Genomic DNA, 27395 nt, shown 5'->3' with positions numbered 1-27395 from the left:
TAAACTAACATCTTGACCTGTGCAGCCAAATCAGGATTCTGGCTATTCCAAGCAAAACAGAAGGGTGAATTTCCCACTGGACAGCCCTAAGTTGCAAAAGCAAGTGCCAATTTCTAGTGACTGTCCCCGCATCTGGGAGGGAAACATGATGTGAGCACCAGTGAGCAATATAAAGATTCTCCCTCCGTGGAAATAAGCAGAGTGGCCAAAGCAAGGCTCACGTGAAAACTAAAAGCCGTGCTTTTCCTTCATGAGGACATTGGCATTTCCTTGCTTGGTTGAAGTCACCATCAGTTTTCTCAGTAAAAACTATGGATCTAAATTGGCAGTAGCAAATGCGGGAAATAAAAAGGTAAAATTCACTGCAGGCAAAAACAGAAGCTGAGCACATGAATTGGGAGATCTTCAAAAACTAACAAGAATGCAATTGTCAAGGCAAACCTGTAAAACACATCTAAATTTTGTTACAAAAAGGGCTACCAAGCTGGGCATCTAAATGTAGCACTAGCAAACTCAGAGGAACAGTGGTGCCTATAATCCTAAAGAATATGTCCTACAGGAGAGCAAGTTAAGTTACCAAGAACAGGACGGCAGCGTAGGTAAAAGCATATTGGTAGAACTGAGTTACATGCTCAGACACAACTCTTAGCATTGGACATTACCAAATGGGAAATAGTGGGCTATGAAAACTGGTTATTCTGCCTCTCTTTCCTTTCAGCGATGGGTATTTTTAAACTTTCACCTAGACACTGGGGGAGTTAAGTGTCTGCTCCTAGCCCACGTCTCAATTAAATAGCCATTTTGTTTTGTAAGGAGAATGGCAGTCAAGAGCCGAGCAACCAGCCAGTACTAGCAGTTACTAGGAAAATAGCTAATTTGATTCCAAGTGATCACTCCTTTCTGAAACACTGTGGAGAAGCATTTATAAATGGAGAGTGGGGATTATTATTCCAAACTCTCATGAGAAATGGTAAGATTCCTCTAAGGTGCAAAGAAAAAAAATAACAAAAAGCCAAGAAACCAACGCAGGGGGAAAGGAAAGAGGGGAAGAAGATTTGCTATAAACCAAGATTATTCAAAAATGCTAGGTTGCCATGGAAACTGCTCCAGGAGGGTCAGCCAGCCTCACCTTTGGCTGCAAGGATCATCCATCACTGCCAAACCACTGCAAACACCACAAACACGCACTCAAAATTCGCCTTTCCAAATCTTTCCTGTCCAGCCCAGTGCTCTCATCAGCACAGCAAGAAATAAAGTTCTCCTCTCTGAGAGGCACCTTTCGGCATGAAATAATTTGGTTTAGGAACCAATCTTAGTCTACAGCTAGAAGACAAAACTGTCTTAAGAAAAGAAAGTCTTGGCCTTATTTTCACCTTTCTTTATGCGCAAGTCATCTGTCTCCTTCCCCCAAAGTCACATATGTGTTCTAGCTCCAGGCCAGGCCCCACGTTTACTTATTCAGTGCTTCAGTCAGTTTCAGCATAACACAAATACACTGAAAGCATCTAAGTTTCAACTTTTCTATTCTCACGGTTCAGTTCTACTCCTTCACAACAGCAGATATAATTAACAGCAAGAAGGGGGGGGAAAAAAAAAAGGAAAAGAAAAAGAAAAAAAACACAACCCAAGAAACCATAACCAGAAAACCCCAAACTCCCGCCCTCAAAAAAGAGAAAGTGTGTTTACTTCACCAGTATCATTAAGAAGCTTAAGGAAGGAAGTGGACACACAAGCATGCACAGATTTACTGCTCAAAACCTGCTCCTTGGCTAGCCTGGCTCTGATCAAACACCATTCACACACCCCTTCCCCTGAATTAATAACTGTAGCCTTCCCAACTATCAGAAACTAGAGCGAAATATGGACTTGAAGGACTCTGGAAAGTCACAGGTCACTCGCAAAAGCCCTAAGCCTACCATCTGCAACTCTCTTCGGTGAAAGGAGTGAAAGAGAGTCCAAAATATTTTATGATTTTGGGGCAAGCCTAGCTCTAAACGCTGGAACAGACTGAGCAGCCAACAGGCTGCCAGGACTCCCTCTGGCCTTTACGCTCCTCCTGGGAATTAGCTCTGTGCAGGATCAGCGACACTGAGGGAAACCAATGGGTCTCGCACATAGGTTGAGGAGTAGCTTGTTTAACTTGGGTATGTACTAACTTTTCTCTGAGGCCAAAAAGCAGCAGTGTACAATGTGCATCGAGCTAAATAAACACAGTCTCAATTTCCTCCCCTCCTATTTTTCTTCTTAAGAAAGGAGGTGAAGAGTGTTTTGGAAAACGCAATGCAGAATGGTTGGTAAAAATGCAATATCACATTAACAAGGATCTCATAAATAAATGTCCTTGTACAATGTTTTCTTTTGCATACAAATTGACAACATGCTTTAGTACCTCAAAAAATTGGTAAATAAAATTTCTGGTAAAATAGGAGCTATATTTTGTGAGCCACATATACTTTATAGCTGCAGAAGAACACTCAGTTTGGATTCTCATGTGTTCAAGGAGTAAGAGTAATAACTGTATATTCTGAGACATTAAAAATGGCTGAAGAAATGAACGGTTAATTTTGAATATCTCTGTATAAGAAGTTCAAGTCCTTTTATAAGGTTTTTATTTTTGAAAGTCTAGACTGGTTCCTCAGGAGTCCACACATCCACTTGACTTGGTAATTTATTTTGACACACTATAAAAATACCATTAAAATTTTTAGCACAGGGCAGTTAACCAGTGTGGTAGGTTGCTTCCGTGAGGACACAGTGCTGGACCTCAGGAAGGAAGCTGGCACATCTTGGATAGAAAGACCTGTTTCTTAAATCACAAGAGAGACAGCCCATCTTGCCTGAAGACACTAGCTTTTTCCAGTCACCAAGAAGTCAAAAGGAAGCTACTTCTCTCTCTCATTCTCTCTCTCCTGCTCTCTGGCTTGTTCCAACTGTTGTCCCTTGTCGTTCAGCCTCTGCTGCTCTGCCTTTCTACCTCCACTTGGCTTGGTGACCAAGCCCTCACCACATGGGCTTTTCATGCAGTTCTGCTTTCAGGAATATGCCTGTATTGGGTAACAGCTGCTTTAGCTATCTGGTTCCATAAAAGAGTTTACTCATGCTTATCAAGTATTGAGAAAAACACGTGACTTGGGTCACATTCTGACAAAATACGACCAACCCGGAACAGTATCATTAAAGCTTGTTCCTTGTACTGGCAGAAATGGAGAATAACATCTTGTGCAAGTATCAGTAGGTTCTTACAATAATCCTGCAAGGCTAATTTAGGAGCTGCTTTTGAGGTTTTTCATATAAAAGCAGCAATTTATTTTAGCAAGGTTCACACAGACGCACATAGCCACACAAAAATAATCAGCAGAAAGAATGAAATAGCATGAAATTACGAAAAACACTGAACAGTAGCTGACAAGCCTAGAAATTTTTTTAAATATAAAATGAAAATTTAGCATAAAAATTATTCCTGTATATATTTACCCTATTTACAGTTAATTCTGCTGTATCTTTCTGTTTCTTCCTCCACTTTACCCTGTCATAGAGGAACACTGAGTAAATAAAAGATTATTTATGAGAGAGTTAATTTTCTCCCAATATTTACTTTGATACTGTTTAATGTGCTATAGCAGCCACAGCACAATGTCACAAGAAGGCCTAGACTTGCAAAATGTAAGAATTTGAAATCACACACATTAAACCATAATGATGCACTACATGCAGTTTTTGGTGAGCATCAGCAGCCCTAAGTCTCAATCATGTCTTGGGTTTAAGGCTGAAAGACCTTCAACACCTCTAAAATTATGCCATTCATTTCAATTTCTACATACAGATGTAGGTGCCTAATTTATGTATGTGAGCTGAAAGAGATGCTGTGTGTATGTGTTTAAATGCAAATCAGATCTTAAAAATAAAATTGTTTTAATCGCATAATCCTATTAGCCGAAAACAAATTCATGATCAGTATTGTTAGAGACAACAGAGGAGGTAGGCATCATTTTCTTTACAAAAAGGAAACAATACACTCCCCCAAAATCTTGGGCAAAAACTGGCAGGCAAGCAGTGACAACTGTAACCTAAATTTTGTGACTGGAGGTAACCTACTCTTCAGCCATGACACTAAGTTTCTTCTCTGAAAAGTAGAGGACATTTTTTCTATCACATCTGTACTGCAAAAGCATAAATCATTTCCCAATTTCCCACCCTTAATGTGCATTATGCAGTGAAGCTGGAAGAACCCCTTTCCCTCCAAAAATTACTCTGTGCTTAATCTAAAAGGATTTTTAAAAACAAAGCCTACCATCTTTGCAGGTCTTTCCATTCTCAAGAAGTTTCACACCAGTGGGACATGCACACTGATAAGAGGGCTTGGTAGGAGACATCAAACACAAATGGGAGCAGCCACCATTATTAATTCCACATGGGTTTGTAGCTGTTAAACATAAATCACACAGATTAATGCTTCTGATAACGAATGATCTCATCTTATGTGTCAAGACACATACAGCTTTTGAGTGGTAGAATTGGTGGCAGCAACACAGATTAAAGGAGGAAATGATAAACGCAGAACAAGTAAAAATTAATTCCAAGTGTTGAGCAGTGGGGTATTTATGGTACCAAAATGCATGGATGTTGAATGTTTCCCTTTCTTGGGGAAGTAGCACTTGGCTCTAAACAAGAACCTTGTTTCATATCTGCTCTTCTTGGTGTCACAAACTATTCAATATGTTGGTGCTGAATTGTTGTATATAAAAAAACAAAATGCAAACACAGTAAATTTACACAATGGTTAAGACAGCGGTTATTACACAGAACTAGTCTTGCTTAATACCATCTGCCAAATTAACACTACTTTCCAGTCAAAAACTACTGCTCAGAAAAAATAAAAATATCAAGCTGCCTCCATGCTGCACATGAAGCAGAAAAAGGAATACAACAATAGGATAAATGTGGCAGTCAGAAGAAAAGCAAGAGATTTGGGGGGGTGGGGGGACATTAAAAAACAACGTAAAGAATATTTGGTTTCTCCTTGCGTCTTTTCCCAATCACGTCATTGGAAAAGTTGCATCATCATGCGAGTGAAGCCTCCCGCCACCATACAGAAGGATTAATTAAGACTTTTGCAAATCAGTTCCAACTTGCAGTTTAAAAAAGAAAGCGAGGCAGCTTACCATTTGGCTGCCTCTGCTGGCTGAAAGCATGGATATCCATGGGAGAGAAGATGTTGGAATGTATTTCACGCAGGTCCTCCCCAGTGTACTTGCTGCAGGCCAAGATCGAATGCGTGTTCCAGTCGGTCCAGTACAACGTGTCCCCAAACAGCGTCAAAGCAAAAGGATGTGGAAGGGAGCCTTTAACCACTGCTTGCCTAACAGGGTACAAGGAAGAAAACGAATATTCATGCACAATTCGTGCTACATTTTTGCCTGAACACAGCCTTTGCGAAAAGCAGTTTTACACAACAAGTACTGTTGACCAAGACTTTCTGTTTACTTACGGAAACAAACCTAGTGCACCCAATCTGATGAATGACTCGGGGGGACAAGACAGAAGTCCTGTGTTCAGGCTGCCTACTGATGCTGGCAAGCCCAAGAAACACCAGCTGAAATTCTTACCCAGGTCTGCAGCTGTGGGGCTCTGCTTCATCATCATGTATAAGCGGGGAGAACAGCTGATTTTATACAAGTCAGACTGCTGCCTGCTGCTACACAGTATCCATAGCTTTCAGCCTCAACAGATTTCAAACTGAGACAATATTTAGTCAATCAGCAGTTCACCCATCTCTTCTAAGTTTTCCCGTTTTGAACCCAAAGAAAAAATCTTTAACAGCAAATAGTTTTAGCATAAAGAAACCCTTAAACTTATTTTACATGATTCATTATTATGATAATTATTAAGGTATTGTTTTTTATTAAAAGCAGTGCCATTAAACAGACTTCTACTGATCTTCTGCCACAGTAATGGTATCATTTCTGAGCAGTCTGGGTCACCACCTGTCTCCAGGTTCATAAACAAAATTAAAGTGTATATCCATATATTTTATGTATATATACACACACGTGCTCATTAGCCATCACAAAAATGCAGCACGAACGCTGCTGAAGACAGTTTTTCCAGGTTCTTGTGATGTAAAAACTAATTATCTATACCCAGGTTCCTCAGAAGTGGAATTAAGCAGCTCAATTCTTATGGTTATTTTATTTAAAATCACAGAAAAATTCTGGATGGAAGGGACTGTGGAGGTCATCTGGTCCTACATCCTGCTCCAAGCTGGGCCACACAAGCACCATTTTTACAAGTGATTCTCCCCACCTCTCTCCTCTCTTCTAACTGTGCAGGTGCATAAGTGTTCATTGGGAGCACACGCAAGCTCCCAATGAACGCTACAGATACCCATCCCACTCCCTAAACAAAAGTACAAGGGCTTGACACATAGTTCCACTTCTTCAAGTATATGGTATACTATGATTACCAACCTCCCAACTTTCTTCTTGCAGGGGAAGAGTCAGTATCTGTATATTTACGGATAAAATACCCACATGCTACATGTATCACTTTTGCAAGGAGGCCAGTACTGAACTGGTTTAGTAGAGGACAAAAATACTCTTGCTTTCCAAATGAATGTTAAAATAGAACAGAGGAGTATATTAAAGCAAGGAACTTGAAGGTATATTTTACCAATGATTCTGAGTACAAAGAAGCTACAGTCATTACCATTCTTTCACCTTAGCTTCTGGAAGAAGATGCATTATCTTTAAAATTTCTATTTTTTCTACTCCTGAGAAAAACACATACATTGCCTTAGTTGTCACTCTAGTGTTCCAGTTCTAGACCAAACAAAAATTTCTATTTCTTGATATTTTGAACTAGAAGCTAGGACATATTATCTTTTCCTTCTTATCTCTGTCTGGAGTCAGATATGTATTTGCTTCTAATTAAATGCACAATCTGAGAATCTTACAAAAGACTATTATAATATAATTTACAGCTGAAACCTACCAGTCAAAAAGTGAAGCCAGAAAAACACAACATGCTATTCAGTATAAAGGAATTCTTATTCTGCAAAAATTTGTACAAATTCCACCCCCAAATCCTAAATGCCTTCAAATATGAATAATTTTATTTTACAGCAGGACTTGAGATTATCTGAGCCATTTGTTATATGGAATATAAGCAATAAAATACAAAGCTATCACAATGACCAAACCTCTACCAAAGAGAACATGTCCAAAATCAAGTGAGCATGCCAATATACAGATTTTTCTGAAGCATTCCTAGTACCCCATTTAAAAAAATTCAGAGGATTTTTAAATGCAACTAGTACCCATCAGCTCCTAGTGAGAACAAACCTTGAGCCCAGCAGACGGGGCTAGATGTGCCTGACTTTTGGACAGCCATCTATTCCTATAACAATGCATAAAATAAACTGCGACCCTTACTGAAACAAGCCCTCATCGGGCGAGATTCACCAGTATGAGGGAGCTACTTTTTTTTGACTGCACTATCAGTCTTAAAGCAAATACTCTTAAACTTACATTATTTTCTTAGTAGATATGACCGTCATACAAAAATGGTTTTTGGCCCAAATACACCGGTACATATTCCTTGCATTTCATTAATACGAGTAATATTAAAACTATATAATCCATATACACGGTTTTCCAGCAAGCAATTACAAGGTGATAACTCACTTCAAATCAGCAAAATCAGAGGGGCTGTTTTCCCCTCTGAACATGTTCCATGGGCCGCACTAGCAGCTTTGCTGAAAAGCAGCTGCACAATTTGTGTCAGTGCTGAAGCAGAGGCTGAGCCGCGCTAAACAAGCCTTTCTGGGTCTGACAGCTCCATGGCTAATGAGGAGGAGGAGAGGGAAGGGTTGGTGAGATGAGGGGTGAAAAACAGGAAAAGGAAGAGAGGAGAGAGCAATGAATGGTATTCCCATGGCTGATGTAAAGCAACCGCGTTCAGCATGACCTGCTTTAAGAACTGCAGAGCTTGGGTTTTGGAGAGTGAGAAGAAGTAGAATGACTTCTGTCTTAAATGATTATTTATTAAGCATACTTTGGTGAATGAATAGGGAAAGAATGCCATATGTAGTGTTTAACCACTGTGTGCAGCTGACAGAAGTACATGCTTCCCATACACAGTGTGCTTCACCACCAAAACACACACTCACCTGTGGTCAAAGAGCAGCCCTGGCTCCACGTTTTTGGCCTAATAAAAACTCCCAAAAAGGGCAGCAGTTAGGGCACTGCAGGTGTGATCAGACTGACAAGACCCAAGAGCTGCTTGGGGGCGACTCTTTCCAGCCTTCCCGTTATCAGCCCCAGGATTGATGTGAACAAGTGATGCAACAGCAAGAAGCACTACATCCTACCAGTCTTCACTAACCATTTAGTCCCTTCAAAATCGCTATATTCAAACTTTTAGTGTCATTAAAAAGAGACACCAGCGATTATGAGAAAGTGAGAGATGAGGAGGAGTAATGTTATTAGTTCAGTAGACACCTCTGGGGCTTCAACAACATGCAAATTGGCTACATATTAGATGGCACTAAACACACAGTAACCTTAATAATCTTCCCTATGCTGGGCATATAATTACACAAATTTGCCTTAAAAATCTTGATGGTTATTGATATTCAGAATGTCACAATCTTTACTCTGTTTAGATGGCTGGGAAGGAAAGGCAGAATGGGACAACAGAGAAGAAAGGTGGGAAGAGGAGAGAGAAAGAGAGAAAACAAGAATTTCCACTGAAATTAAATTCCATTTGTGCTCTATATCATGATTTCCTAAACACAGCTATTTATAGTATCATCATGGTAATCAGAGATGCAATTACAATAAAAAACACATTATGCTAAAAGGTTTTCTACAGCCTGAAGAAAACGTAGATCCAATTTAAATATGTTCACCTTTGTTCTATTCTTATTCTGCTAGAAAGGCCTGTGAAATACTTTGTGAAGATAATGGAAAAGAAAAAAAATGGAAAAGAAAACAAATTAAAACAGACATAATAAGAGGGGCTCCTGAACTCTGAAACAGAATAAAAAAAAAGAAAATTCATAGACTACCTAACCATTTTTATATTAACAACAACAAAAAAAGCTTCTGCTTCAGGATAATGTGTATTTCAGACAAAGACAAAACTAACCTGAAATAAAAATTAACAGCAAAATGACAGAAAAGGTCAAGTTTAAATCCATATCTTTCATCGCCACTGGAATTTCCTCCATCTGGCCTTTTTTTGCAACTAACAGAATTCAAATCCAAAGTTAGATTATAGCTATGAAATATAATAATTCTTCATACCAAAAGAAGGCCACCAAAATCAAGATATAAAAATAATTAAAAATAGTATCAGGATCAAGATTCTTTTTCCCTAGAACTTAAACAGAAAAATGTTTTATACCCAAGAATAGGGCATAAAAGCAAATGTAATTATAGATACTGTATCTCTCCATGAAAACAAATAAAAACTTTACATTTAACAAATCCCTTCTATTCTGGCTACATTACAATTACCCCATTTCAAAACCTGACCAGAATAGCTGCAGAACACCTGGAGTGCTTCAGACGTCCTGGCCTGCACGTCTCTAACCCATTAACATTCCAGCTTCACAGTAGCAATACCTATTTCTATCTCTGTTATAATGTAATGTATGAGTAATATAGATATAATATTCAGAATGAATATTACACTGAAATAACAGCCAGGTGAAATAACATTTTGTTTCAATGCTGTTACCTGTCCAATCAAAAATACAATGGACCTGTTTCCAACTCAACAGAAAGAGAAGAGGAAAAAATATTAACCACACCTAAGACCATGAATCACAAAATCTGCACAAAAGAGGTCAAAAAGGAGACAACCAGAGCCCACCATCTAATGCTGTATACAAAAATCGATGATTATTATTTAAGCCTTATACACTCTGTCTTTATCAGTAGACGCAGTGCATGAACAGAAGTCACAAGCAGCCTTTATCTGCATTCCCTTCACTTCACCTCTGAGGCTGCCCAGCAGGGTGAAAGAATTTCCACATTTACGTTTGAATTCACTTCTCCAGTATCCCTCTGGGGGATCCCATACCTAGTACCATCTCCTAGGCTATCAGACAGGGGCAAACCTATTATTGTCTTTGCTACCCAATTTCAAACACTACTGTGAAGACGGGGGAAAAATATTAAGGCGGTTCAGCTTACTGCTATATTCTCAATGCTAAAGAATGAGCATAAGAGATAGACCTGTATTATATCCATCTCTTAGGCCTCTAAACCCAACTCACTCAAAACGAGCAGGGTTAGGAAAGACGAACAATCAGGGCTAGTAAAGATGTGCTCACATGCACAGTTCAGTTATCAGGCCTGAGGATAGAGCAGTGTCTGGAAGAGAGATGATGACCAGCAGCTGTGGGCAGGCTTGGGGCAGTCATCTTCTCCACCAGTGAGGCAAGAGCTGTAGTGGGATATTTGGCCACAGCCTGAGTCAGGGAAGCTCAGCCACCACATTAGACAGATTGTTCAGAAAGCACAGGCATGCCAGCTGTTTGCTTGAGCGTTTCCACTCACCAGAAATGCCTTAAATTCAGATAGCTAATCCAGTTCTTCAGTAGTAAGGTACAATGAGACAACTGCATGGAAAACCTAACTAAATGTACATATAAAATATACATACTTTAACCACATCGGACATTCCACTCTTACCAGAGCATTTATTACCCAAAGGTCTCTGTTTCAGTAATCTGAAGAATGAAACCAAGTATCTGCTTATTAGGCTATCACAGATCCTTGATCTGGGGGAAAAAAGAAGGATTGACTATTTTTAATATAGATATACTTCTATCTTCTTTCATAAATAGTTTGCAACAGAGTAATTATGTCTGAAAAAATGAAGAAATTCACTAGTTAAGTATACAATTGTTATAATGAACAATTGAAGATAAGAGTTTTAAGAAGCAAAGAACTGGTATAGGAGCAAAAAATGGAGTGGACATTTAAGTCTTCATTTGCAGCTCATTCCAAATATGATGAGCTAATGATGCTAAAATGAGCAGGCACAGTGTCTGTACTATTTGTTCTGAAAAAGAAGTGCGTGACACTACCCTTTTCAGGTGCATTTTCTTATACCAACATCATTCAGGCAGGATAAGCCCTTGCTTGGGCATCAAATTTCTAATAATGGGCAAAAATTATATCTGACAACTTCTTTCCCAGGGACCACTTCCATGCAACTAGATTTCCACCTTTCTTAGGATTTATTCTTATTCTTTGTACTCCTATCAAGAGGAAAACCTATTCTGATTTGACCACAGCAATATTGGCATCGGAACTATGAACAAACATAAGAAGCAGAAACTTCTTGCTTTGCTGTTATACTCCTAAATTCCAGCTGTTACAGCCGCAGTAAGGCACTGCAGTAAGGCATGGTATTATGCTTTAATGGGCAATTTCATATACACTGGCAGGTAAAATTTACCATACTGATCGCCAATGACAATACAATATTCGCAACTAGAAGTTCGTACCATCTAGAGATAAAGGCTTTCTGATTAGCCTAGATATTGTTGAAGAAAGTGTTTAAGGGATGCTCATATCTGCATTTGCTGTGTTTTCTTTTATTTTACTTCTTATCCTATACTGGATCCACTTTCAGCTAAAATACTTGTGAGCTGAATTCTTTTCAGGCATTTCTTTTTTTTTCCTCGGTATAAGAAAAACAAAAGCATACAGAATGCCATTTTTAAGCCTACCTTCCTTGATGAACACAAACAAATGGAAAGGCCCATACTCTGCATCATGCTTTTTGTGCCTATTATATATTAAAGAAAGCATAAAACAGAGACAGGTTTGCACGATGCAAATTATAGTGTTTTACAGAAAATGGTTCTCTCCATTGACAGATTACTTAAAATGCCAACACATCCAGAAAATGGCAAGAATTACACATCCATGACTTTTGACATTTGCAGATACTAGCAAGTGGCCAAAGGACTTTCAGCATGAATCCTGCACACTACCAAATGAAGAGAGACTACCAGACAACTGTGTATCTCCATCCCACCCCACGGATGCCCCAGGCAGGGCAGGGAGCTCCGGATCCCTCACAAACTTGCACGGTTTCCTCTTTTACCAATCTAACACAGACATTTGCAAGACAAGCTAAGAAAACTAAGCTGGATTTTCACCAAAATGCTTGTTCAAATATTCCTATCAGAACAGAAGAGTGCTTTTAATTACCTGAAAAAGTAAACAGGAAACACTCCATGTGGGATATTACACTGTGTTTTAAAACCCAAATATTTTCTCTTTTGCCACTTTAAGCCACAATTACCATGAGTTTCCAGAAAGTACCTGTAACAAATAACAGGTCTAGCGGCAACATTTCAAATTCCAGCTTTACTGAAAGTTTGAAAGAGAATCAGAGGTAAAACAATGGTTGAGAAATGAAGTCATTCTGTATGTCATTCTTCAGTCAAACCACCTTCATGACATGCTGTATAGCTGAAATGCCTCTGGCAAGAGGGGAAGAGGTTGGCAAGGCAAAGAGATGAGATGATGGAGTTTAGGAGGAGGTGCACAGATAGATCCACGGACTGCGGAGTGCTTCATGTATGTGCTTCATCACCTGGAGCTGCTTCTCCTTTGCTTTCAGCAGGTCCATGCTCCTGAACTAAATCTGCTTATGCCATCTCAGCTCCTGGAAGCAGCATTGATGAGCTGCTATTATGTTGCTCCACCTGGGCTAATCATCCTGTACTACATATTTCCCTCTTAATGGAAGTATACAAATATGCAGAGACCTGTGACTTAGTGGTTCTAGTTATTCACAGTGTATGTGCACTTATCTGTGCACACACTCTCTCTCAAATACAGATGTTTTGAAGCTGCACCTTTCCAGCATCTTACTTCAGCAGCGCCTTGGGAAGAACCCAGAAATTCACCCCAGCTCCATGTCCAAACAATTTAATTAATTCTACTTATGCAGGCTTCTCTAGCAGTTTTAATTAGGGCACTACTTCTCTTCTGCACTATCCTGCAATGTTTTGGTAAGGTATTACAACAGACAGGCTTTTTACCCTAGACTGGTTTCTCTTCAGTGGTTGAAGGAGGTGAACATTTTTACCTCACACAGCTATACACAAAGGTGTACAGAGAACACTATCATGTCTTATACATAATGTCACATATTGTTCATGTTATACACAAATAATGAAAAAGAAATGCTCTTCTAAATGTAGGAACATAATATTTTTAGCTTTTCATCCAATCTGCAACTACTCATCTGGCAGACAGACGTGATCTGAAGCTGGAAAATAGGAAAGCAATGCTTGAGTGCAAACTTAAGACATTCACCTCCTTGCAAGAGCTTCCCAGCTTTCTGATAGTCGCTGAAAGTATGTTTTCTTACAGTGGCCTCAAAACCCATCTCATTAGCACCAACACTTCCTGGTGGACCTTGTAAGTGCATTTCCCTTCAGCCAGTAACGTGTTAACTTATTAATTAGAACTGCTGCTGCAGGGTAAAGGAAGAGAAAATTAATTCAAGAGCTGCCTTAGCAGGCCAACCTATCTCAGCTACTCTACTCACAGGAGAGCTGTCTGCAATTCAGTTTTGTTTAATTAGTCCCACAAAAAGCAACTGTTCACTCCGATAAGAGCAGGGCAAGAGCATATATGATCACTGTAAAATTTGCTGTACAGATTTTCTCATGGATTTACTACTCTACCACATACTCAGTGAGTGCTTCTCACCATTAACTAGTTCTATCTCAATATATGAGGATAAGAAGCTCTGTCGTGGTGCTTACTAATTTTGATGCAGAGGCTCACAGACCCTAAAGAGCGCTTATCTAGCTCCTACCGTGAAAGGTGACAACATCAAGAGATGTCCTTTGCTTCTCCCCCTGCACATTCCTCCCACTTGCCTACTTCATTCTTCCACTCTCCTGACCCAGGCAAAGAAGAACCCAAGCATCCATGCATACAAATATCCTTGTCTAACAAAAAAATCTTCAAGTTTTAACTGCTATGTGGTACCAGGTGTAGACATGATAGTCTGACTACAAGAATAAAAAGAAAAAGAAATGATGATTTCTTATGCATATAAAAATATGTCAAGAATTTTTCCCTTTCAGTCATTTCAAATATTAGAACATGGTCTGAAATTCTGTAATTCAAAATTTATCCATCAGTGAAACTAACTGAAATATTCACCTGTTTAACCTGTATTTCTCACCATCCAAACATCAAAAACAGGGTTTTGGGGATTGTTTAAAATTATTTTTTGATATAAAGATGTTAGTTGCTTCTAACTACTGCTTACTTTCCCCATTGCTATGAAAACTCTTACATCATACCTCTTTACATGAGGCTTTTACAATCACATTTATCTGCCATAGACTTTCTTTCCCACCTCACATTATGCAACACAAAAAAAAAAATTGAGACAGATCAAATCTTTACTCATCTGCTTGCTTTGAGTGTGACCAAATCTAGTCAGATCTAGGACACTATTTTTATGAAGCTATACCTCTTTTAATAAATCAATTGCCTTTTTCAGTTCTTCAGAGGCTCTAGCTTCCAGAAGCAAACATTTTTTTCCCCGACCACAGAAAGTAAAGCAGCAGAAAAACTAGCAGCACTTCACAACCATCATGAAAACCGTTTAATCAGCAGTAATTTAGATAGCAACAACAACAACAAAACCCCTTATTTTCTAAATATAAAAACAACAATTAGAAGAGGGGCTAAATACCAAGATCAAATCACTAAAGCTAGCAGCTTATAAATGAGCCAAAAGGTCTGTTTTAAGTTAGATGACACAGTCAATGATAAAATTCTTGTCCTCCCCCATTCCCCTATTTAGAATCATTTTCCACAAGAATTAAGAAAGGTGGCCCTTTTAAGAGGGTATTTTAAAAGGTGCATTTTAAAAGTGGGTGGCAAAAAAAACTGGCCTCATCCAATTTTGTTGCGTTTCCCCAGGGAAGCAAGACTATTGGATCGTGCTGGGTGTGTCCGCTAAGCATCCCTCTCTTCCACCTCCGTACCCAGCACATTCTGAATCTCTTGGCCAATCGCTCCAGCAGCCAGAGATCACAAAAGATACTCAGGTGCTGCGAGTTGTTCTTAACAAACAGATGGCTGTGTAGATGCGAGGGATCCCATCAGCATCGTGCACCGTGGCAAAGGTCCACTGCGAGGGGCCCACTGGAGAAGACAAGTGGCAGAAGAAATAAAGGTGGACAGCAGGGATGGATAGGAGCTAGGGATAATGCTGCGAAGGACTACACAGAGCCAGGGGAATACTTCAGGGAGAGGCAGGGGCGAGAGGGAGAGGCATTAGTAGTTACCCTGTTCACAGGGCAATCTATTTAGTGTTTCTTTTTTTTGGGGGGGGGGGGGTTGGGGATGACTAAGAACAGATTGAGGTCTTTTTTTATTATTATTATTATTATTATTATTATTATTATTACTACTTAAAAGGAAGACCTCAAGAGTTTGTTTTGTCTGCAGAAGTAGAAGTTTTCTGGTCTTGTTTAATATTAGAAAATCAGTTATTGACAAAGAAGATTAATAAAATAGTGAATTAAGAGCCAAAATATAGAAAGCTAAACAAATTACTGTTGTTGTAAATATTTAACAAAGAATCACTTTAGACAGCCCTAGGATCTCTTTTCCTAAGGCAGACAGAGGTTAAGAGGTCATAGCAGAGAAAAAAAATACATAAAAACCCATTGTAGAACAGCTTAACTTCTCCTGCAAGTCTTTCCTTTTTTCCATGATGTAATTGCAAAGAATAAAAAACAAAACAAAAACGCCTGGATACAGATGTTGACTCTTTTCTGAATCTTCTGAACTTTCGCACATGCCTAGGGACAAACAGGTGCTCTTGGAAGTGCTATGCACTTCGGAGCGCTTAAGGGAAGTCATATGCGCTTTCCTCTCTAAAAACTATTTCACCCTTCTCCTCCTTAAATAGTAACATATTAGCATAATTTCATGAAATATTTCTGATAAATTTCAATATCATTTTTTAAAAGTGCTCCTTTTAAGGATGAGACTGATTTTTTTGTTTTTAACAAATATGTAAGAGTTAGTACATCTAAAGTCTAAATCACTTGTTTATACAGGTCTTTAATACAGGTTTCACCAATTCCACAGAATTTACGCTCTGAAATGAGGTAACTGATATGACTCAGGGGACCTGTCTTCTGTGCCACAAGACACAACTGCTACACAGAAAGCTTAACTCTCTGCAGACAGACAGGGCTGCTCAGCCCCTTGCACCAAAAAAAAAAAAAAAAAAAAAAAAAAAAATATACCTTGTCAGCCCAATTTCTAGCATGAATCCCTTTGAGGTTAGCCAAAGGCAGGCAAGGGAACAGACTCACTTAAAATAAAAACAAAATACTCAAGCTAAGCATATTTACACTGCTGCGCAGTAGACCATCAGTAAGGGAAGAGCTTGTTTTTTCTGCAGCAAAAGACAACTGAAAACACAGTAGTGGCTGCAGGGAACACTGAAGTAGCTGCAGAGCCGGAAAGACTGGAGATGCTAGATAAGACAGAGAGATTTGTGCTCTGCAGGAAGAACGTAAATATAGATTTAGCTGGTGGTGTTGTTAATTTGGATCAGAGGGCATTTTCCAAACAACTAACATTTCAAAAATTATTGCTCCATCATACATTATTTTCCAGTGCTACCCAAACTAGTACAACTTTGTGCAGAGCCTGATACACACCCCTTGCCTAAAAGCACATCAGTCAGACTGCAGCAGCACGTCGCTGGAATAAGGTGTTTCTTTCCCTCTCATATAAATACAAGGGCATTAAAAAAAGGTGACTCAAAAATAAAAAACAAGCCACCTAATTAGGCTGTTGGACAAATACATAATGTGGGTTTTAGGCATGATCATATCGGCAGTCATTTTGGAGTCGTACTTTCTTGTTGTTACTACTGCTGTTTGGAGGGTGGGGTTGTTTTGGTTTTGTTTGTTTTTTCACTCCTCCACCAACTGCGAGCACTTCATATTTGTGCAAGAAACCCACATTTGCCCTGCAGTTTTTCAGGCTGCAAGCTGTCACTTTAAGTCCTGTGTGTGACCAGTTTCAGGAAAGATGGTTTTTTTTTTTTAAACTTCAGTTATGCATCTGGTTTCATGATATCTCCATTCTTATCAAGAGATATATGAGAATATTTTTCTTAGTCTCCAAACATTTTTAACTGGGACACCCTAAAATCTCCTTCTCTGTTTACCAGAACTGATTTTAAAAAATAAATAAAGACTGAAGTCACTGTGCATGACAATTTCTATCCTTTTTTTCCCCATTACTTGAAAACTTATGGAATGGTCTTCCATTTTAAATAATTCTTTTGGGTGGCTATTAAGGTTTCCTTCCTGCAAAAGATAAACAAATCAATGGCTACTTCAAAATATATATCCATATCTCACATCTTGAATTAGCAAAGCTAGTTACAGTATTTATATCCAAACACACATATCTAAAACACACATTACACCCAGCTCCTGCTACCTTCTCTAAACAAACACCATTACAAAAATACTGCACAAATCAACAAAACTTTTGCCCTCTTAGCAGGGAGAATTTAGGAAGAGTACGACATAGCCTTTCAAGCCAGCATTGCAAGAAACCATGGAGCACCAAATAATTATCACATAAAGACAGTGAATGTGTTTCATACACGCTGGCTATGCTCCTGCCCCCAAGTCAACACAAAACACCTATCTCGTCAGCGGAGTTTTCTCTGGAGAGCCCAATTTCTTTATGCAAGATTAACGTTTGCGATGAAAGAAGGAACAAGTCACTGAGATGTCGGAACGAAGGGCGTAAGAAAGGATATTTCATGCCTAGATAAACCAGTTAAAGCATCACGAAAACGTGCAACGGAAAGCCTTGAAAATTGAACGTATCTCCATATGGTATCTTGGGCACAAGGTAACTGTGATTCAATTGTATGTGCAAACAGTACTTGTCAAACCTATCTCATTTAGTGAAGAGGAAGGTCATCCTCCAAACTAAGGATAAATGTACAAAGTACCAGCATATCCTTAATTAATAGGTGGATATAGCTGGATCAAAAATGATTACATCCTCACTATAAAGCTGTTAGAGGAAAACTCTCATTTTAGCATACTTCTCTGTAAAGACTGTTTTCCACTAAATCCCAACCCCTAGGATTAATGAAACTGAAAAAACTAGTATATGATGATCCACTTTTTCAGATTATTTTCTTCATTTCTGAATATCACAGCAATACAGCATGGAAGACCTACTGAAAAGAGAAAAGTCTGCTATGTAAACTTACACAATTAAGAACAGGATTCAGGGATCCCTTTAAGTTCTGACAAAAAAAAAACTTAGCTACAGGATATCCAGAAGAGGAGCACACATTCAACTTCACAGTGTTGGAAAGGGGAGGATGGGGAAAAATGAAAGTGTCTGATAGAACTAGTTCACTTAACATTTTGCGAGTGCTAACATGACAAACTTGCTGCAACAGAGCTTCTGACGTGGCTTAAGCAATACCTAAGAAAAGCACCGAATTTCACACATCAGAAAAAAATGCTTACCGATGACTTCCATCCAGATTTGATTTGTGGATGAAATTCAGTTTAGCATCTGCCCAATAAAGTTTCTGTTCCTCATAATCCAATGTTAGTCCGTTTGGCCAATAAATATCCCTGTTGACTATAATGGAGCGGCTCGAACCATCCATCCCAGCACGTTCTATCTTTGGCACTTCTCCCCAGTCTGTCCAATACATGAACCTATAATTATTAAAAACAAACAAAAAAGAAAGCAATTATGTATAAATCTATAATTAGATTACTGGATATATCTTTCAGTAAAGGCAAAAACTGCCTTTATTCTTATGAGGCCCCGCCTCTGGAGCTGTATTGTACTATGCCTGTTCTGCAAAACACAACAAAACAGTCACTTTACAAAAAACTGAAGAAAAACAATTTCTAAGACACAAAGCCACAGTACAATTTTACGCTATACTTCCAGATGCGTCTTTCCTTAGGTCAACTGAGAAAGTCGGTGATATCCAACAGACTCTATCAATAACCTTCTCGAAATTCAAAAATAAACAGAGAAGATGGATATTACAGACTGTCATAAAAGTATAACCACCTCTTCAAGATGGGTCAGAGCACCAGGGGACAATGGAAAAAAGGGAGGAAACGTGGATTCATAGCAGACACAGCAGTTGCATATGAGGCAGTGAAGCTGATTTTATGGAAAACCAATTCATGTCCTTTTTTTGTAGGGATTCACAGAAAGGCAGCCAGTCAATATGTTTATAAGCACAGTTTTCACCCACTGACCAGGGAAAACACTAGGTATAATCTTCTAAGACTAGGGAAGCAAGTTTTAAAACATATTGACATATATATCAGTGCATTTTTAAACAATATTTAGCAAGTAATCGGGGGAGAGAAGTTATCTAGTTGCATTTAAGACTGAGGTGAAGCCAGGGAAACCACTGCACTATGACTGGAGACTAGCAGGGAGAAGAATATTTGTCCTTTTTCTGCAGGTGGTAGAAAATTGATTTACTTTTCTGGGTTGTTAACAGAAGGCACAACTAGACAGGAATAATATATAATGTAAATATATGAGGCAAAGTGTGTCAGTGAAGCTTGTTCTGTTTTGCTGATGCAGCTGTGACAGGCTAAAAGACTACTGTCCTAATCCACTTCTCAAAACCCCATGAGATCTGCCAAAATACCTGCTTGTATCAGTGTTCCCTAACCTGCCTCTGTCAAAACAATCCAGATTAGGAAAGATCTGAAGCCTTTAAACTAGCCCAAATCATCACACAACCACAATATGTCACTATATTGTGCCCACATGTGAAGAGGCCTGGCCACCCATCCTTTAAAGAAAAACAAATGTGCAACATATTTAAAAAACATTTGCAGATGAAGTTATTCTTGGCAAAGGTTTTTTTTTTTTTTTTAATTTTAAAAAGTCAGGAAATTCCATGTCATATTTTTCCCCTTAATTCATGTCTACAGCATGTTTGTTTTAATGCACAGACATATCTGTGGACAGAAACGCAGCTGATTAACGCAAATATTGCCCTATCCAATCCCAAATGAGTCATTCTTTATGGAGCAATGTCTCTGCCTTAAACACAGAGCACAAACATGCGAAGAGAATGTGTGAGATTTCTGTTGATGAGTGCTACAGAGAAACTGGTTATCTGCCAGAAAGAAGAAAAAAAAACAAATAATCTTAAGATATGAAGGCAAATTGCTTGGCAGCATGTCAGCTGGTCAAGCTATGCAATAAAAGAACTACATACTTAAAAAAAAGTTAGAAAAAGGCAGGTAGCATTTCACTGGAGAACATGAGAGAGAGGGAGAAAGAAAGGAAATTATTTAAAACTTCTTAAAGAGAACCCTTCTTCCTCCTGCTGTCAAGTCAAATTCTTCCAAATATCTTGTCAAGGTTAATGCGGTCCAAGGTTTTGGCCACCCTGCTAGACCAATTTTTCAGGCTGAAACAGACACCTCATTAGCTGCTGTACAGCCTCATCTTCTTCCCTGCCTGCCTCTCACCCCTCCTACCCACTGCACATATTCAAGCAAAAACAGGTAGGGAAGGTCAGTGACAAAGGCAGCCCTTCCGAGGCTTCAGCAAACCAGCCCCGTCTCACTCACCAGCGGAGCACACATGCGCACAGAACTCCCTTTGAGACTCCGTAACGCTTCCCATCAGTTCTGCTGACCTCTGCTCAGCTTCTCCAACAGTTTTTTTTCCCCACTGTCATCTGTTTATTTTCCTCCACCTTGCTTAAAACCCTCCAGGTTTTAATGTCTCCATTAAAACCCTCTGGATCCAGCCCTGCTGTAGCTGACGGCATCAAGAACTGCATTGCACTGGGGAAGCAGGGCTTTTCAGCACTGCAGAAGTAATGCAGGTTATAGCTTGATGACCATTTATTTTGGTAACAGCATGTTTTAATCAACTTCTTGCCACTCATCTCGCTTCCAGTACAGGGCTTATATGGCTATGGAGCAAACCAGATTCGAAGAACAGGTTTGGGCTACAATCAGTCATCAATCTGAATGCGCTCCAGTGCACCGCTCTATAAACATCTGCACTTGCACACAGCGTGTAGGTGCCTATAGCTGCTTAAAGCAGCACTGGTGCCAAAGACCTTCACCAAGCTGTGATTTCAGTTCCTTATTGAGAAAGTGCACTTAAGCCCTTTTCCACAACAGCTAGTGGCACAGGGCACAGGAGCAGCAGGGGATGGGAGAGTTGTTTAAAGCAGCTGGAAGAAATGCCCATGTAACCACTTTTTAAGCTAACTGCAACTACTTCAAGGCATGGGAGACCTGGCTAACAACAGAGGTGGGCGGAGGGAGAAGAGGGGACTGTGAATGCTCATGACTGCAGCAACCTGTTATATAGGTTCTTCAACAGAGATCTCGGATCCCTCTTCTGGGTAACATCAAGCCCTTTACAGGTGTGTACTGGCTCCACTTTTCCGAAACACTCTCAGATTCTTCCTTGATTGTACAACAGGTGGTAAGTAACCCATCCAGAGACTGTGCAGCAAGCAAGATATTAAGACGCACAGACTTCTTATGTGCTGGTAAGCCATCCATACAGCCAAAGCAAGGGTCAGTTTTCCCTCCTTCCCATCATTTTCAAACATTTTTTATTTCTGCTTAACAAAAATACCCCTGGCCCTCAGGATAGGACAAAATAGTAATCAAAAAGGAATACTGTGTGTTACATTATGGCATTCACATTGAACCAAAGGACTACATCCCATTTGCCACTCTTCTCACCCATTTATACCTTGCTACAAAAATTTTAATTCAGGAATGAGGATTCTAAACCTAGCCCAGAAAAGGAAAAAATTAAAAACTGATGCTTGGGCAAGCCAACTTGAGTCCAGAAAGCGAGTTGCGTTCTCGTGCTTCCTCGCTTGTGCTAGCAGTACTGTTACTGCGGGCAGCTGCAATGGAGTCAGGCGGGTGCTAGGGCGCGGGGCCCTTCCAGCTCTCCGTCACTGCCTCTTGGCTGAAGACTGCCCTCCCCTGTCACCGTCAGCCATGGGGAATGTGAGCCCAGACCTCCGCTGCTGTACTTTACCATCCAGCTCCTTAGCTCAAACCCATCTTCTTGAGGAGTTTAAAACTAGTATAACAGCACCACAGCTTCTCCGTACAATAACATGAAGAAACTGTAGAACTGGATAAACGTACTGTATGGCTAGCAATTTCTTAAACATACATAGCAAGAGTACCAGACATAGCAGGAAGAGCTTATATTTAGTATCAAATCAATCCATACAGAGCCAAATCTCTCTTCAACCTAGGAAATATAATACCATAGCAGATTTAAATTGATCCCTTTAATATAGTTTTCTTTTTCCTATTTAAATAATTAACAAGAGTATTTTTTAAAAGCTTTGGTTTTAACCAAATAACCAAAATTTTGAATGGCTTCATTATTTTTCATTTGTTATATTTTCTCCCTCCAGACTGTTAAATGCCATGTGTCAGATGTTTTAACAGCTCACAACTATTTTCTGTCTGCTATTATAAAAGTGTAACAGAAAGAAATAAAAAATTGTATATTTCTATTTATCTAAATTTGTAATTTTAATGTTAAATATTCATGTGAGGAAGTGATACAACACCCCCCCCCAAAAAAAAAAAAAAAAAAAAAATTAAGGCACCTCAGGTAAGTGAGACCCAGAATGTTGATTATTCCTATTCCGGTTTTTAAAACCTTTATTTTATAAGGTTAACCAACTATAAAAATTAAGAAAAACCAAAGAAAGAAAAAAAGTTTGACTGTTTTCCCCTAGAAACTTTTTTCTATGCAAGGTTAGATTCAGCATTTTTAATTACTGTGTCTCAGAAAGGCAGGGTAAGCTGAAGCCAGGCAACAAAACTTCCTCTGAAAAGGAGTCAAAAATTCCTCCATGCTGTACAGCTGCAACTTAGCAGTTTTGATTTGCCCCAAATTAAAAGGTTTTACCATGACACAAAAAAGGAAATGGCGTTTCTCAGTTCCACTCTGCGAGACGAACAAATATAATAAATAACAGAGCTTCTTCTCTGAAAAGCCCATAAAGTCTAGGCATGCTGAGGGTAGAATATTCCACATACATAGAAAAAAGCTTGGGGAGAACAAATACCAAGATTAAATGCTATGATTTAACAGCGGTTTCTGACGGTGTGCACACCAAGGCAGAAATTCCTCACCAGCCCCCACCAGCTTTGCGACTTTCTGATCTACAACGCTCCCTAGCATCACTGTGGATCCTTTCAGCCCTGCGAGCCCACATGAAACTGGGTCCCTGCTAGGAGTATCATTGAAACACCAGCCCAAACTGAGACACATGCAACCGTTTCCCTCATTGAACAGAGATACTGTACACAGCACTTAGCTGATTTTAAGATGGTTAATTGGGACACCTAACAGGGCAGGCAATCGTTTACCTTCCTGAATATTATTCAGTGGGATGAGCAGCTGCTTAATTGGGACAGCCAATTATTTGGCCAGGCCCCTCTCAGTGAATGCTCCAACTTTGCAATTATGCTCATTTCAGGCCCTAAGAAGCTCTGAGCTCTACAGGGACCCAAACAGCCGCCAAACTTCAGAGCCTGGAAAGGTTTTAGAAGTGCAGCAAATCCCGTGGAGCTTATTAGATCTGCAGTGGTCCTGGTGAAGCTCAGCACTCAGCCTTCCCTGGCTCCAACATGAGTAGCACTAGTCTGATGAAGCAATATGAAGTTACATGATAGACACTGGAGCAGAGTTCATGAAAATCATGTTCAACAAATATGCGATTGGCTATCTGAAATAGTTCTCGACTTTGGAAAAAGAAATGTTCACTGACCTTCAGGAACCTGCAGACTTTACAAATGGACATTTCAAAAAAGCAAGAGTTTAAGCATCCACAGAAACTTCTTGAGGAAGATTCACAGAGGCATAGAAAGATTTTGCAAAATTCAGGAAATACTTTTAGTCCTCCAAATAAGCAAAACAATGCACATAGCCAATTGACTATAGAGATGACTTCATAAAAGAGAGGGAGAGATAACCCTTTAGGATATGATCCAGATAATTGCGAGAGATGCTCTTTGCTAGCTGAGAACTGTACTCATTTGTAAGAGCTTGTCTCTATGAATAAGTAAGCGTAGATATTAGTCGAACATTATTTTCAGAGTTCGCTACAATAACTTCTTATGTTAACACTCAGAACACACAAGTGATTTCTGTGCAAGTTCACTTACCCAATGCTGATTTTAAGCTGCCTGGGTAACATCACTCTTGCATGTGCTAACAGCAGCTACACGGGGAACAAGTGTGAAGTAACTCGGGAGCTATTAACATCCTAATGCTCTGAACTTCCCTGCCCTAAACTTCCTGTTTATAGGAGCCTAATATACTAAGCTTCTTTACCTTAAACTTCCTGCATATAGGAGACCACAGGCTCCTACCAAAGCCACAGCTTCTCATTTCAGCGAGGCACAACTGGCTCAGAACTGCTTGTCTTAAACACACACATTGGTACATATACTGGACAGGAATCAAACAAAACTTATTTTACTGAAAAGCAAGTCTTTTATTCCACTCATCTCAAAAGCCCAAATCATCAGCATGTCTAGCAAATGACTAAACAACCTAAACACACTCAAAATGCATGGCAGAAGCAGCTGTGGACCTAGCTGCAGCTTTGCAGACTTCACCCCGTGCTACCCTCAGGATCCCAGCCTGCAGGTAAGGGCGGCAGGCCTGGCAGGAGAGCTGGCAGACTTCATGGGTGCCTGCACCTCAGCTGACAGCAATTCACCGCCCAGAATATTAATGCTCAGACTGCCAAAACTAGAGATAAGAAATTCCATATCTATGTATGTCTACCATACACAAAAAAAAGAGTCTACTGAAACACATATTTTGTAGAAGCATACATATACTTTTCCCAGTATATCCTATATTAATTCCTCAAGAGGAATAAGCTATCCTGGTAAAAGTACTTTTCTGCAAATAACTGCATGCATCCTAGGACTTCTAGCAGTATACATATTAGGCAAAGACCTACCCATAGTCAACACTGCAGAATTATATTTTCCACTCTAGACCTGGCTTTAGTTTCCTATTCAGTTTATCTAGCAAGAGAAGGAAAAGTATATATCACACCATCCTTTTTTTGGAATTAATTTCTATGATAGTTCACTTCTATTTATTTTATTTTTTTAATGAGTGATTAAACCCAAATACTGCTATTCTGAAAAGGAGAAAACCTGTGATGAAGTGATCACAAGCTGACACTTTGTTTCTAGCTCAGTATCAGTAATATAGTATAAAACTAGAATAGGATTTTTAGGAATGGTCTTCACGCACTGTAAAAATAGTATTTTTGGAAAAATACTGAAAGTCATTTCAAGAGGTCAACGTGGAAGCGCAAGCTTGCATGATATTCTCTCACTTCCTATACAGAAGGAAATGACTGAATATGCAAAAGTACCTCTAACCCATCACGCGGGCTGTTTTAAGGTATTCTAGTTTAAAGAATACACTGGGCAACATGGCAAGAAAAACACAGACGAGAGGTTGCTTTTCATTTTCACCCAGACTTGTCTGAGAATCCATGGGAAATAACATTTGACTTAACTGGAAACCACACACGGATGCACTGCAGAATCACATGAATACTGCTGTCCTTTTGGTCACAGATCCCCAGGAATTAGCCAAAGAGAAAGAGGTTCTTTAAAAAACAAGCAGAAGCTATTTTTGCTGAGTGCTCACAAAAGCAGAATTTCAATTGTTTGAGCAGGTGGAAAGGTCTCTTGCTTCTTGAACCTGCAAATTAACCTTTCCTATTTGCAGACACAAAAGGTCTAACAACATGCCTTCCACAGTTATGAAACAGAAGCCATTTTTTAGTTTATTATACAGTAAGCAGGAAATAAAGCTTGTTGGAACTTAGCAGCATTTAAAAAAAAAACTGAAACAACAATATTCCCAGTTTAAGCCAAATGAATACAGAAACAAACAATTTCTTCTCTCTGTTACCTATTTAACACCATTACTAGACTCTAGCTGACTGCAAGATGGAAGTGAAAACGCAGATGTGCTTTAGAGTGCCTCTGCCAGCTCTCTGTACAGGAATCATTCCAGATGTAATGCAGCAGACCCTGCAAAGTTCAGACTGCTTTCAGTAGCAGGTAAACCAACAGAAAACTAAAACTAAATTAAGATAAGGGGAGATGGACAAATTGACAGAAGTAAAACTCTTTCCTTTAAGCTACCTTAGTTTTTCAACTGTAACAAGAAAATAGCAGAGGAAAGCAAACCAGCTGACAGTTTCGACTTTCAAGAAACCTTTGTCACAGTGTCTTGACAGCGGCTAGGTAAGAAACCGAGCCAGCATTGTGTGCTGCTGCTGGCTAATTCCTCGGAGCTGAGGAGTCTCACAAAGGTCTGCTTCATTCAGTGTGAGCATTGCTCAAGAGCAGGCTGACAAATGACTTTTTAAGACCATGTTAAAAGGTACAGCTCCATGCACTTGGGAACTGAACAAAATGCTGAGAACAGCAGGTATAAAAGAATAATAAGCTACATTTAAACAGCTAGTGGTGGAGAGCAGTGAGAAATAACGCTAGGATTACTGCTCACCATCTTTACAAGACAAATTTGAAGTCTTCTGTAAATGAAAAATAATGTTTCTTTTAAATGACATGTATTAAAAATACAAACATCTTCCAAAATTTGCACTGTAAATATTTAGTTTGTAAATGAATTTAGAATTCTGTAATTTTAAAGAGCCTTGGGCTGAAACTAGACACATAAGTCAGCTGCTACCATGAATTTTTCAGTGCCTTGCTTTGACATACAAGGATCTTTTCAGTTAAGTCATAATCAAACTTCTTTCTTCTTTCAACAAAAACTGGGAGAATTTTTCTCCTTATCTCTTTACACATCCTGGAATACAATAAACTTTGAGAAAGCTTTTTGTCTCAAAAATTTTAAATGGAACAGTGGATTTTCCCAGTTTTCCCCATCTTTGTATCCTAAATTGAAGCCCCAGGAACATACCCGCATCTGGCTCCAAGGCAGGAGAGCGCAGTCATAAGTCCAGGTCACATCGTCTAGCTCATGAGGATGAGAGGGAGAAATCTGTAATTTGGCATGCTGTGCTGTTTCTTTCAAGCAAAGCTATAGTCATCCCACTGTACATCACTATGCAATATTTCGAACCTTGGACTGCACAAATGTACTACAAAGCTACATAAACCATGTTTGCACTGGACAGAATTCGCTGGTATAACTATCCCAGCAATCCTTACTGTAGACACAGCTTAAAGCAGTAACAGTTTTTATTCAAGACCT

The 27395-nt window shown here is 39.3% G+C and overlaps 1 protein-coding gene across 18 annotated transcripts in view; it reads right to left on the bottom strand.

Annotated features, from left to right (window-relative positions):
• Nucleotides 1-27395, bottom strand: part of LRP6 (LDL receptor related protein 6) — a 134414-nt gene that overhangs the window by 52343 nt on the left and 54676 nt on the right. For 11 of the 18 annotated variants that reach the window (XM_026087297.1, XM_026087298.1, XM_026087312.1 and 8 more), the window contains 3 exons: nt 18593-18790; nt 5163-5359; nt 4292-4423 (listed from right to left, as the gene is read on the bottom strand). In XM_026087297.1, coding sequence (XP_025943082.1) covers nt 4292-4423; nt 5163-5359; nt 18593-18790 — 527 coding nt within the window. Of the gene's footprint in view, nt 1-3474; nt 3528-4291; nt 4424-5162; nt 5360-18592; nt 18791-26078; nt 26201-27101; nt 27183-27395 lie in introns of those variants that run through there. The other 7 variants (XM_026087308.1, XM_026087309.1, XM_026087310.1 and 4 more) reach the window with 5 other exon arrangements.

Source organism: Apteryx rowi, unplaced genomic scaffold, assembly GCF_003343035.1.
Source record: "Apteryx rowi isolate R43461 unplaced genomic scaffold, aptRow1 scaffold_712, whole genome shotgun sequence".
In the NCBI taxonomy this organism is placed as follows: domain Eukaryota; kingdom Metazoa; phylum Chordata; class Aves; order Apterygiformes; family Apterygidae; genus Apteryx; species Apteryx rowi.
Note: the sequence above shows the minus strand (reverse complement) of the source record. Positions and strands in the feature narration are given on the sequence as shown.